This window comes from Macrobrachium nipponense, chromosome 11 (assembly GCF_015104395.2).
Source record: "Macrobrachium nipponense isolate FS-2020 chromosome 11, ASM1510439v2, whole genome shotgun sequence".
NCBI classification, from domain to species: domain Eukaryota; kingdom Metazoa; phylum Arthropoda; class Malacostraca; order Decapoda; family Palaemonidae; genus Macrobrachium; species Macrobrachium nipponense.
In genome coordinates, this window is record NC_061087.1 from 95,057,960 (window position 1) to 95,070,738 (window position 12,779).

A 12,779-nucleotide genomic window follows, 5' to 3' on the forward strand; every position below is an offset into this window, starting at 1 on the left:
TAGAGAGAGAAGAGAGAGAGAGCGAGAGAGAGAGAGAGAGAGAGAGAGAGAGAGAGGAATGGTAAGCGAGATAAGCACGTATAAGATGAAGCATTTAAACATGAAGAAATATATGTAGAAAAATAAGTCTGACCATATATATACATATATTATATATATATATGTATAGACTAGTTTTTATGTGTATATTTCTTTGTTTAAATGCTTCCACCTAGACATGTCTGTTTATATCGCTTGTACCAACTGAGAGAGAGAGTGAGAGAGAGAGAGAGAGAGAGAGAGAGAGAACAAAGGTCCCCTTTCATCGAGGTGTCCTGCAGTGTCCTCTCCTGCCCTCCGTGCCCATGATAACACGGGGTACTGGCAATAATGGCACTATTCTGCCACTCGCCCCGCCAACGGAAACTTGTCTCTCCCCCTCAGCCGTTGCGCACGTCGGCTGCACCAACAAACACCTACTGCCCTCGGCGTTTAGACGTCACCCTCGAGGTCGAGCTGAAAGAGAGAGGAAGAGGAGGGTACAGGCCAAAGGTATCTGTCTGTCTGGCTGTCACAACTCACAAGAAGCAGGGGCTGGTGGGACTTTCATCTCGAGCCTGTCAGCGCTCGCGTCTCATTAGAGCTCGAGACGTCATCTCGGTACCTGATTCAATTATTCCGACGACGCGCGTCGTTTTCCTCCGCCTTTCCCCTCTGACGCCATGGACTCTTCGAGTGGTTTTTGGTGAATATATTCAAAACAAAACAGTAAATATAATGAACAGCGTTCCTGGCGTCGCGAACAACTCGCTCGGTGAAGGACGCGGGAAACTTTGCGTACGATTCCGCCAGATGGATTGCTTTGCCTCGCGTCTCTGAGGTGGCCGCGCGACGAGTAGAAGTGATTCGCGGGGTGCGTCCGATTATGAAGTTCAAATTGCACAAATACCGTCAGTTGTGGTCGCAGGACGGAGAGGTAAACACAGCAGCCCAATAATAGGATAGATCGTGCCTTCAAAAGTCTTCCTCTGAGCTCTGAAAACTGGTACTTGATCGCGGTGTTGCCAACCATCTAAGAGCTCCTTACCCTACATAGGCACTGAAATTACCCTACTTTCACTGTTATTGTACTCAACGCCCGGCCTTAAGATATACTAAATATTAATAAATTTGTTGTTCATTGGTTACTTTTTATTAGATACAAGACAACCATCTTGAAAGTGTACTACGTTTTGCTCAGATTTCGTGACATTCCCGTTACCCTACGGACCCAGATTTGAGGCTGAATTACCCAACGCATAGGGTAATTACCCCACGGTTGGCAACGCTGCTGATTGAATTGTAGTGCTGCCGCCACCTGTAACCACCAGGTTTGACGAAAAAGAAGACAAGAGAGACGTTATAAGCGAACTGCGGGACGTCCACCGTACAAGACTTCTTTTTCATTCCACGGCTCAGGAAGGTAGGGCAAGCATCCCAAGCGGATATACTGTCTCGTTGATTGGTTAACTGTGTGTGACTGCATTTTAATGGGTCTATTTTTGCAGTGTGACATCATTAATGTGGCACTTGTGTAAACTGCTTCAGAACGACATTTGATGAGTGATTATATACGTGTGTACTGATTGATTGGTTGGCTGACTAGCTCATATTTTGTGGGTATGAGTGTGGAAGCTGCAATCTCATCCCTTTTACAAACATTATACTGAAACGAAAACCAATGCACCTGCTTCCTTTTTAAAGACTAACGTTTTAACTGTTAAAAGAGCCTTATATTATATATATATATATATATATATATATATATATATATACATATATATACATATATATATAGATTATATATATGTAATATACATATATATATATATGTGTGTGTGTGTGTGTGTTTGTGTATGTATACCATATGTACAAACAATTATTATCATTATTCAGTAAATAAAATCTATATATGGAACAAGCCCACCAAAGGGGCCACTGATTTGAAATTCAAGCTTCCAAAGAATATGGTGTTCATTAGGAAGACGTAGGAGATGATAAAGAGAAATATGGAAACAAGAGATCTCACTTAATAAAAAAAAATAAAAAAAATAAATAAATTAATAAATAGATAAGAAACAAGAAATCTCACTTCATATAAAAAAAGAAGTTAATCAATAAATAGATAAAAATATTTTTTTCAGGTTTTATTAGAAAAATATTACATTCATTACATAATAGGTAGGATGTAAAAAAAATATTACAAAATGTATTTCAATGCCAGGAGAACAGTAAGAGAGTTAGTATTGCAAAGCACCTTCCCTATAACTAAGTTCCAACTGCTCGACATCCTCAGAGAGACAGCTCAACAGTCTAACGGTGTGAGGAATAAAGGTCTTCTGGGATTGAGAAGCTCTGCAGCGAGCTACATTTATTGCTCATTGTTAAAGTCCCACGCGCACGCGCATACACGCCTATGCGCCCTCAAAGTCCTTGTTATTTAGGTTGTTTGTTTGTGTGTATGGCGTTTTGACGTTGCATGGAACCAATGGTTATTCAGCAACGGGACCAACGGCTTTACGTGACTTCCGGACCACGTTGAGAGTGAACCTCTATTACCAATAATAAACATCTCTCACTCCTCGATGGAATGACCGAGAGTCGAACTCGCGGCCACCGAGGCGGCAGGCCAAGACCATACCGAACACGCCACTGAGGCGCTTTGTTATTTAGGTGCGTGCGCGTCCTGTTACGCTAAATAGAAAACCCTGTCGGTGTGCTAGCTTTAGATCATCATAATAATTGAAATTATGGACGTTAACAATAGCAATACTGTAATTATAAAATAATTGACAATTATAATGATAATACTAATAAAAACATTAATGATACAGGCGTTTACATCGATATACGTTACGCAAATAACGACAGTAATAGCGATTGCATAAAGTTGCATCAAAACCTGAGTTGAGTTGAATATAGAATTTAGGCCAAAGCCCTAGCACTGGGATCTATGAGGTCATTCAGCGCTGAAATGAAAATTGACAGTAAAAGGTTTGAAAAGTGTTACAGGAGGAAAACCTCGCAGTTGCGCAATGCATCAATTGTTAGGAGAGGGTGGAAAGTAAGATGAAGAAAGGGAATATGAAAAGAGGTACAGTAAAAGGAACGAAAGGGGTTGCAGCTAGGGACCGATGGCACGCTGCAAAGAACCTAACGTAATGCCTACAGTGCACCGCATGAGGTCTCCTGACGGCACTACCCGTCAACGGGGTATCAAAACCTGAAACCAAAAATAATCCATCAAAATAATTGAATAATACACTTTAATCAGAGTAAGTTGCACTCCTGGGTAAAGCCCCCAAAATAAAGGTAGTGCCGTCAGCGCACCTCATGCGGTGCACTGTAGGCATCACTAAAGGCTCTTTGCAGCCTGCCTTCGGGCCCTAGCTGCTACCCTTTCGTTCCTTTTACTTTACCTCCTTTCATATTCTCTTTCTTCCATCTTACTTTCCACTCTCTCCTAACAATTAATTCATAGTGCAACTGCGAGGTTTCCCTGCTGTTACACTTTTCAAAAGTTTTAACTGTCAATTTCTGTTTCAGCGTTGAATGACCTTATTGGTCCCAGTGCTTGCCCTTTGGCCTAAATTCTATGGTCAATTCAATCAATAATACATAACTTCTTAATCACGGTTTCCCTTTCTAACTAATCGAGCTTTTATTTGTAATTTCCCCTTATCATTTCATTTATTTTCCATACCATTCCCTTTACCAATATTCTAAGCAACTTCCCACTTACAAGTTAAGCCTATTGAATTTCCGCGTTGCTGCCAAGATTAGCAACGTGTTACATGTTTCCATAATGAATGCATTTCGTTTCGAAGGAATAACAGAAGATTCACTTCCTCGAGAAACCTCTACAGCCTACAAAACTGACTTTGGTGGATTGAGCTGATACCTACTGTGACCTTTTGATAGATTGTTACATCCAGCTTCCTCTTCCGTTACCCGCGTGTAACGCATGACATCACGTTCATTCTATGTATTCTTCCGCTGCATGATAAGCTCATAGGAAGAGAGATATCTCTCACTCTTTATGCAGAAGCAACACATATTACTCAACTAAATGTTCTGCCATCTTTAGGAAAATTCCTTAAATAGGCCTAATTTCAGATGACCCTTCCCGGTATATCGAAAATGTCTCGTTTACATTATTCTTTTTTTCCTAGAGGGAGGACGGTAGGTTGATTGGTGAGTTTATAGATTAGACTGGCCTAAGGACGGCACGTGCCTTTCCCTGAAGGTGGTCCAGAAGTGTAGCGCAGTGCTGAAAGAATATGAGCGCTCCTGGTATGAGCTAATTCCAGATCTTAAAAATTGGCTATAAAGTATAGGCAATTCTCTTTTGTACTTTTTATAAGTTTAAAAAAAAAGTTTGGGTATGAGCTAATGATGAAATACTGTAAAATGAAAGGAAGCTACGTATTAAGTGATAATGGATTTAAAATAATTAATACTTTAAGCATAGTCACCAAGATGAATGTATATCCGCATTGTAAAAGTAGCAATGTACATAGATTTTTAATGTTAGATAACTATAAGCCAAATGTTCAAAATAACTACCCTTTGTTTAACTGGAAGGATGTATCGGTAAATGTAAATACCAAATTTATACAGCCAATGTCCGAGAAGTATTCCATAGATATATACATGAAGTATTGCCAACTCAGAATTCATAAGGTTAACTGATTCCAGAACTCCCTGGTGGATTCCAAAACTTTCAACTAACCGCTCCAGGTATGAGCTAATTCCAGATTTCCTTTCCAGGCGGCTTAAAAACATTTATGTGCGAGTAACGCATTACATCAGAATCCGTTATTCTTCGCGTTCTTGAAATTCACACGCTAGGTTTAATTCCAGAACTTCCTTCCAGGTGCATTCCAGAACATACCGATCAAGCGCTCCTGGTTTAAGAACTGATTCCAGATCTTCCTTCCAGGCCGCTCGAAAACATTTATTCTTTATGCACGAACAACGCATCACGTCACATGGTGTCATTCTAAAGATTCTTGTATAAGCATCTTCACTTAGAATTCATAAGCCAGACCTAATTCCAGACCTCTCTTCCAGGTGGATCGAAAATGCAGCGTTGTTGTGGATGTTGCGTCAGTCTACAGAAAGGCGTCGTCGCCATTGGAGTTCTCAGCATGGTAAGTCACACCGAAATGAACATTGTTTATTTATCTATTTAAATTGAATTGAATATGAAATTTAGGCCAAAGGCCAAGCACTGGGACCTATGAGGCCAATCAGTGCTGAGACGGAAACTGACAGTAAAAGGGTTGAAAGGTGTAACAGGAGGAAAACCTCAAAGCAGTTGCACTATGAAGCAATTGTTAGGAGAGGGTAGAAAGTTAAGACGGAAGAAAGAAAATATGAAAAGAGGTAGAGTAAAAGGAACGAAAGGGGTTGCAGGTAGAGGCCGAAGGCACGCTGCAAAGAACCTACAGTGCACCGCATAACGTGCAATGACGGCACTACCCACAGGGTATTTATTTATTTATTTATCTATTTATTAATTTTCAAATTGGCTACACTGACAGATCGCATTACCCTCGAAATATTCGTTGCAATTTCATAAAAGTGGATGATTAAAGCATATTCCCCCCGCAATACATAAATTTCGAAATATGAGAAGTATGCAGTTATCTACATCTTATATCTTCGAAACACTCCTCTCTCTAATATACGTTTTCTCACATTTTTCATGGAATTAAGACCCGCCACTATCCATGCTTAGATGAGAATTTATTAGAAATCTTAGTAAAATAAATTTGTCAACTAATAATAGGTATCATTCTTTCGGCTACTAAACAAGTGTAGATACATTTGAAAAATTCATCTACACTTGTTTTGACATACATCGATGTAAAAGACTATTATTATGTCGAAATAAACGAGAACTCTACCATACTTTTTTCTATAGATAGATCGAAAATCGGCATAAGTACACGCAGAGGGACAGTTGGTAATTAATTAAAAGGGGCAGATCTGCAACAAAGAAATTGGCAGAGAATTTTTGCCCACACGATACCCATAACATTGAATACGATGCGAAAACTATACACCCTTGAAGAAATTAAATAAATACCAATTAAAAATCAGTCAGGGTCACAAAACCGCTAGTTATTCCAGTATATTATAAATTATAACCGACACATCAAAGAGGACCGCTGACGGACCACAGAAGGTCCAACACAAGGAAAAGACGCCCTAAGAATAGAAACATGATGACGATAAAAATAGTAACTCGTAATTACTTCTTAGAAATGTCGCGTACAAAACTTCACCTTCCCGTAACTCGAGTTGCCCAGCCCGAGTCTAACAGACAATTAAGCGTAACTCTATACAGTTCTTGTGCTGCCATGACAATGAACAAGTGTAGCGAAGGGTATCTAGCACCTCTTCAATTGTCCACGCATCCGCGTTCTTGGCCGGCGATCAAAAGGGTCACAACAGGCCCCGCTTGTTCGGGAGGTCTTTGCGAGCTCTGTTGCGAAGGATGACGGGGACAATGATTTGGGGATCGGATGGCGACAAATAAGCCAGGAATGACGTTTGTATTTGTTTGTTTGTTTGGTGTGTTTACGTTGCATGGAACCAGTGGTTATTCAACAACGGGACCAACGGCTGTACGTGACTTCCGAACCACGTCGAGAGTGAACTTCTATCACCAGAAATACACATCTCTAACCCCTCAGTGGAATGCCCGAGAATCGAACTCGCTGCCACCGAGGTGGCAGGCCAATACCATACCGATCACGCCACTGAGGCGCTGTCAGGAATGACGAACCTTCTCCTGGATTCTCTTTCGTCGTTTTTTCGTATATATCTAATTTCTAGTCATGATATTCTCCGAACTAGAAGTCGTAAATGCAGGCGCTATTTTTATGTACAAACAAAGGAGAAAGTGTTCTACTGTGTCCCCCATTATGTGGACGTGGATGTTTTAAGATAGGGTGTTTACTTGAACTATTTTTTTTATGAAATTGCCGCTTTCTCTTGTTGTGACAATGGTTGAAAAAGGAGAAAATTTCTTGCTTTGTCCTGATTACGTGGACGTGGATGCTTAATAAGCCATGTTGCCTACAAGAATTATATATATATATATATATATATAATATATATATATATATATATATATATATATATATATATATATATATTCGCATCGTCCTGGTTACCAAGACGTTGGTGTTACTGTCCTGTTACCGAGGAAAGTAACATGGTAACATTAGGAAATGAAATGACTGCGCCATGCGTGTTTTAATGAAGACTAACTAAATAGCATCCTCGCTATTTTCCTTTTAGGACACACGCAGGGAATTAAATATTACCGTATTCTTTATTGGTATATGGTGATGACTGCCACGAATTCCTATAGTATCCTGAGGGATACTTTTGAAAGACTTATCCCTCAAGAGAGGTGGAGCATACATCCTGCCTATGTGAACTCTCTCGAGAGACTGAGAATTTCCAGCCAATCATGAGCGTCGTAAGGGACTGGCCTAGACATCAGATGCACGGTTGATGTGAACCTACTATAGTAGTAGCAGGTAGATTAAGCCAGCCTTGTTTGTTGTTTGTTTGTAAGGTGTTTTTACGTTGCACGGAACCAGTGGTTATTCAGCAACGGGACCAACGGCTTTACGTGACTTCCGAACCACGTCGAGAGTGAACTTCTGTCACCAGAAATACACATCTCTGACCTCTGAATGGAATGCCCGAGAATCGAACTCGCGGCCAATAAGCCAGCTTTGTACTGGCACGGTTTCTTGCTATGCTAGTCGTCAAATTTATTATAACGTTAATGAAGTTCGTCTGTAATAGGGAAGCGAAATGAGTAACTATGTACAGCGTGGCTTGTGTCTCAGCTTGAGCTCGAAAAGAAAGGTAATTGGAAAGAGAAAAAAAAAAGTTGTTTTTATGAATGAGGAACTGATGGAAAGTGGAAACCTCCCTTTTCAACACGAACATAAATACGGAAGCGTTCTCGTTCTGAACGTGTAAGGAGAAGAGTGGGCCTCTTCAGGCCAAGGGAACAAGGATAAAGAAGTGCCCTTATTCTAAAATAATAATAATAAAATAAGATAAATATTAAGTAAAAGTGCATGTTCTCCGAAGGCAGACAAGAATATACCGCAAAGAAACAGTTACCTTCTCTCTGAATACATGCGAAGACGAAAAAGAAATGTAAATATATTCTGTCTGAACATAATTCACAAACTTACAAGACGATGATGATGAAGAAACAAAGAACGTTTGACGCTAAGTACAAAAAATTAATAAATAAGAATAACATCCTCCTGTTCATATTTATAGCAAGCACAAAAATAAAAAAGGGGGAGAGGAGGTGGGTGTAAGAGAAAGACGAGAGAAGGTAATAAGAGAACCCACTTTTATCACAGGGCAAAACGAGAGAACAAATGGCAGGCGAGAGACGAAAAAGCTTGCCAGAGCATTCACTCAATGTCTTCAATGGATGCAAATGAATCAGGATTGGCCATCACGCGATGACTGAGAGCTATTTATAAACCTCCATTACACCATGTCACAGTGCCTCTTATCCAGCTTCGTCTTCGTCCTATTCTTCTTCTTCTTCTTTCCCTTTCTTCTGCCTCTTCTTCTCCATCTATTGCATTTCTCCGTGTACCGGGAATGTAATCGACTAATCATTCCGATTAATCTAATCTCTTTGGACAGCTCCTCCTCTTCTTCTTCTTCTATTTAATCCCTACTTGTTACCGGGAATGTCTACTCATCTCCTCGGACAACCTCTCTGCTCTCCAGATAGTTTTCTCATAGAAGGGGATTATCTCCGTCCTCACTATCTCAGCCAGACTCTCCGTTCAAGCAGGATCTCTTTTATATTTTGATTTTACGGCTGGGTTGTGTCCTCGGCACTTCTCTACAGGATAACTCTTTGCTGTTTGGTTGGTCGGTATTCTGAGGCACTAATTTCTTTGGTCGATATTCTGAGGCACTAAGCTCTTTGGTCGGTATTCTGAGGCACTAATTTCTTTGATAGATATTCCGAGGCACTAAGCTCTTCGTTTTCAGGTGGCTTGAAGCTTAAACAAGATAAGGGCAGTGAAGTACTTTCCTTTTTATCTTTTATAATAACAGCGAGGATTATTATCGCACTACCAGGCATCTCACGCACACTTCAGAAATATATCTAGGGTTACTTTTGTTTATTTTATGAAATGGGGCTGCTTTGACTACAGACGCTATGCGATATTCCTCTTTTTGTTTTTGCTTGAGGGATTTCACCTCAAATATATATAGAATTTCATTATTCTTTATCTAGCTCCTAATTTTTTTTCAAATATTCATATCATACAGTACCTCCTTTAGTTGTCTTTTAAGGTTGATTTCTAATTTATACACTGTAACGCTGCCCTGTACAATCATCTATCATAATTCATATTCTGTAACACTACCCGAGTACAGTATCATCCCTGATGAATGACTTCAGTCTAGTACCAATAGAGGTGGAAAAGGTTATGCGTATAACATCATAGGAAATGCCATTTGCCTAACTGAAGAGGGTTTTCTCCTATGCGCACACCGCGTCTCGGTTGCTGGTTGTTGTGCTGTACTTTGTTTGTGCATAATAAAGTGTTTTCTGCACAAAAAAGGGGATTCTCTAACTGCTGTACTTATAAGTTTTCTACACAAAAATGTGTTTCTCTAACTAATGTACTTAGCAAGTTCTTTGAACAATAAACTGTTTCTCTTTCTAATTGTGTGCTTCGTAAGATTTTTGCACAAAAAACGTGTTTCTCCCTCTAAATGGTCCATATTCAAACGTTATGACACAAATCCCTCCTTATTTTGCCTTTTGTTTAAGGGTTTTCAGCTGCAAACTTCGCGATAGTAGTAGTAGTAGTAGTAGTAGTAGTAGTAGTAGTAGTAGTAGTAGTAGTAGTAGTAGTGATTTGTCTTTGAAACGGCTCGTTCTATTTAGCCTTCGGTGGTGGTTATTTTCTCTGTGATACCATATATATATTTTTTTTATTATTTGCTATTTACCATATCCTCTTTGGTCAAATCTGCTATCAGTTTTTTTTTTATCTTTCTGAAAAGGCCGTTACACGAATCCTAACTTGTTCCTGGTGCTGTTTTCTGTTGAGCAATCAGACAAGAATTGCTCTAGATTTTCGATTACTTCACCACAATATAAACATTCACTGCCATCCACCTTTTAAGCTTTTCTGCTCATTTATGGCTCTAGCTTGTTCAGTATATAATAAATGTCAATCTGCTTACCCTTTCTGACCTGGTACAGAGACGATGTGGCAAACGTGTCTGCCACATCTACAACGATATCTCAACTTACGTCAGGGTTTCATGACTCAAATCTGGGAAAAGTGGCAACAACGTCTAAAACGTACTACATCTTCGTAGTCAATATAAAGTTCTGCTAATCAGAAAACTTTTTCATTGTTGTTATTTCTGATCGCTTTAGGAACTTCAATACAAACTTCATCACGCACCCTAATTATTTTCAACGCGAGGAACTTCAGCACAAACTTCGCTATAAGCTCACCTCATTATTTTCAGCTATAAGAACTTTTATAAACTTCACTATAAACTCCTCATTTACAGCGTTACAAACTTCAACACAAAAACTTTTATAAACTTCACTATAAACTCCTCATTTACAGCGTTACAAACTTCAACACAAACTTCGCTGTAAACTGTCCTAATTATTTTCAACGTTACGAACTTCAATGTAAACTTAGCTAGAAACCGTCCTAATTATTTTCAACGTTACCAACTTCAATGCAAAATTAGCTAGAAACCGTCCTAATTATTTTCAACGTTACATTCTCCAGCTTCACGCTACACGAAAGAGGCTCCATGGCTATAATCATACCAAAAGTACTATTTGTATCTAAACAATATTTCGTCCCTTAAATTTCCTCGCTAAACAGAGGAGCGAGAGAAAAAAAGCTCATTCTGTTTAGATTGAAAGCTCTTCGGAGTCATAAAAGAGCTCATCTGGGAGTCGTAAAGCGCTCATTCGGAGTTATCTAAACTGATTCAGATGGTTGTAAATCAAGATGAAATTCATATAGCAGTTCTAAACAAAAAAGGCGTTTGGGATGTGGGGAGATGTTATACCGTTTTAATAAATATTGTTACTGATAAGTGCAAATGAATAAAGCCTCTGTAAGTCAATTTAGGTAAACTGTTGGTTTCAATTCCCGAGAGAAGGTTAAAAGTCGATTTCTGATGTTTGATTTCTGCATCAATTTAATCTTAAAAACCTGATGAGATCAACTGCTCGATATTTTAACATAATGTACTTATAATTAAAAATTCACTGATAATTTTCTATCTATTGATCAAGGTGTCTACCTATGTATATTGTATAAGAAATAAAGACGAAACAAATTAAAACATACATATCTTATATATATATATATATATATATATATAATATACTATATATATATATATATATATATATATATATATATATATATATAATATATATATATATCTAAACAAATATCTATAATTATTATGTATATATATATATACAATATATATATATATATATATATATAATATATATATATATATATATATACATATATATATATATATATATAGTACATATATCATATTATATATATATATATATATATATATATATATATATATATTATATATATATATATATACGATATATATATATATATATATATATATATATATATGATATATATATATTTAATAGATAATTATATATATATATATATTATATCTATTTATATATAATAGACTATTCATATATATATATCTATATATATATTTATATAGAATATATATCTAATAATTAATATATATATGTATATCTATATTTCTCTATATATTATATATATATATATATATATATATATTATATCGATATATATATATATATATATTATACTATATTATATATCTTCCAACCGACAATTATCCAGAATTGAAGATGTCTACTACAATAGCTGGTCGGCTGACTGGTGGGTTTAGATGAAGTTTTCCTTATGCCAGCATGCGTTTATTATTAGCAACATGACTAGAGGCTTATGTGGACCTCTGCAGTAGGACCAAACGACCGCGACGTCTGTGATCAGATGTACGTAAGATTCCTTTCGTATTTACTTGTGTTTTTACACTGTTACTGAAATTTTAACAAAATCAACTCGTTCTTCTTCAGTGTGTATTTCCAATTACAATTACCTTACAATAGATAATTATATAATTATTAGTTTGTTTACATGATAATGTCAATAATAGAAACAGAATTCTAAAATTCTTATAAATGAAGGAACTAAAATGTTAAATGAAATTGGTGGAAAAAAGGGATAATATTATAAGGGTGAAAAAATGGATAATATATATAAGGGTAAAAAAATGGATAATATATATAAGGGGGAAATGAAAAAATGGATAATATATGTAAGGGTAAAAAATGGATAATATATATAAGGGTAAAAAATGGATAATATATATAAGGGTGAAAAAATGGATAATATATATAAGGGTAAAAAAAAGGGGTAATACATATAAGGGTTAAAAATTAGATAATATATATAAGGGTAAAAAAAAGGGGTAATATATATAAGGGTAAACACAAACCGTTGAATAATAATCTCAGGTAAAAAAATAAATATACACAAGAGATTAACACAAACAAATAAACATGTTGGTAAATATAAACAAATATAAAAAAAATTTAAAAATTACAGATTACTATA

General features: G+C 37.0%; 1 protein-coding gene across 1 annotated transcript in view; it reads left to right on the top strand.

Annotated features, from left to right (window-relative positions):
• Window positions 1–377: 377 nt before the first annotated feature.
• Window positions 378–12,779, top strand: part of LOC135207523 (uncharacterized) — a 30,342-nt gene continuing 17,940 nt past the window's right edge. The window contains exons 1-2 of the mRNA XM_064239349.1: window positions 378–1,441; window positions 5,092–5,171. Of these exons, the coding sequence (XP_064095419.1) occupies window positions 5,103–5,171 (69 nt within the window). The 5' untranslated portion in view covers window positions 378–1,441; window positions 5,092–5,102. The remainder of the gene's footprint in view (window positions 1,442–5,091; window positions 5,172–12,779) is intronic.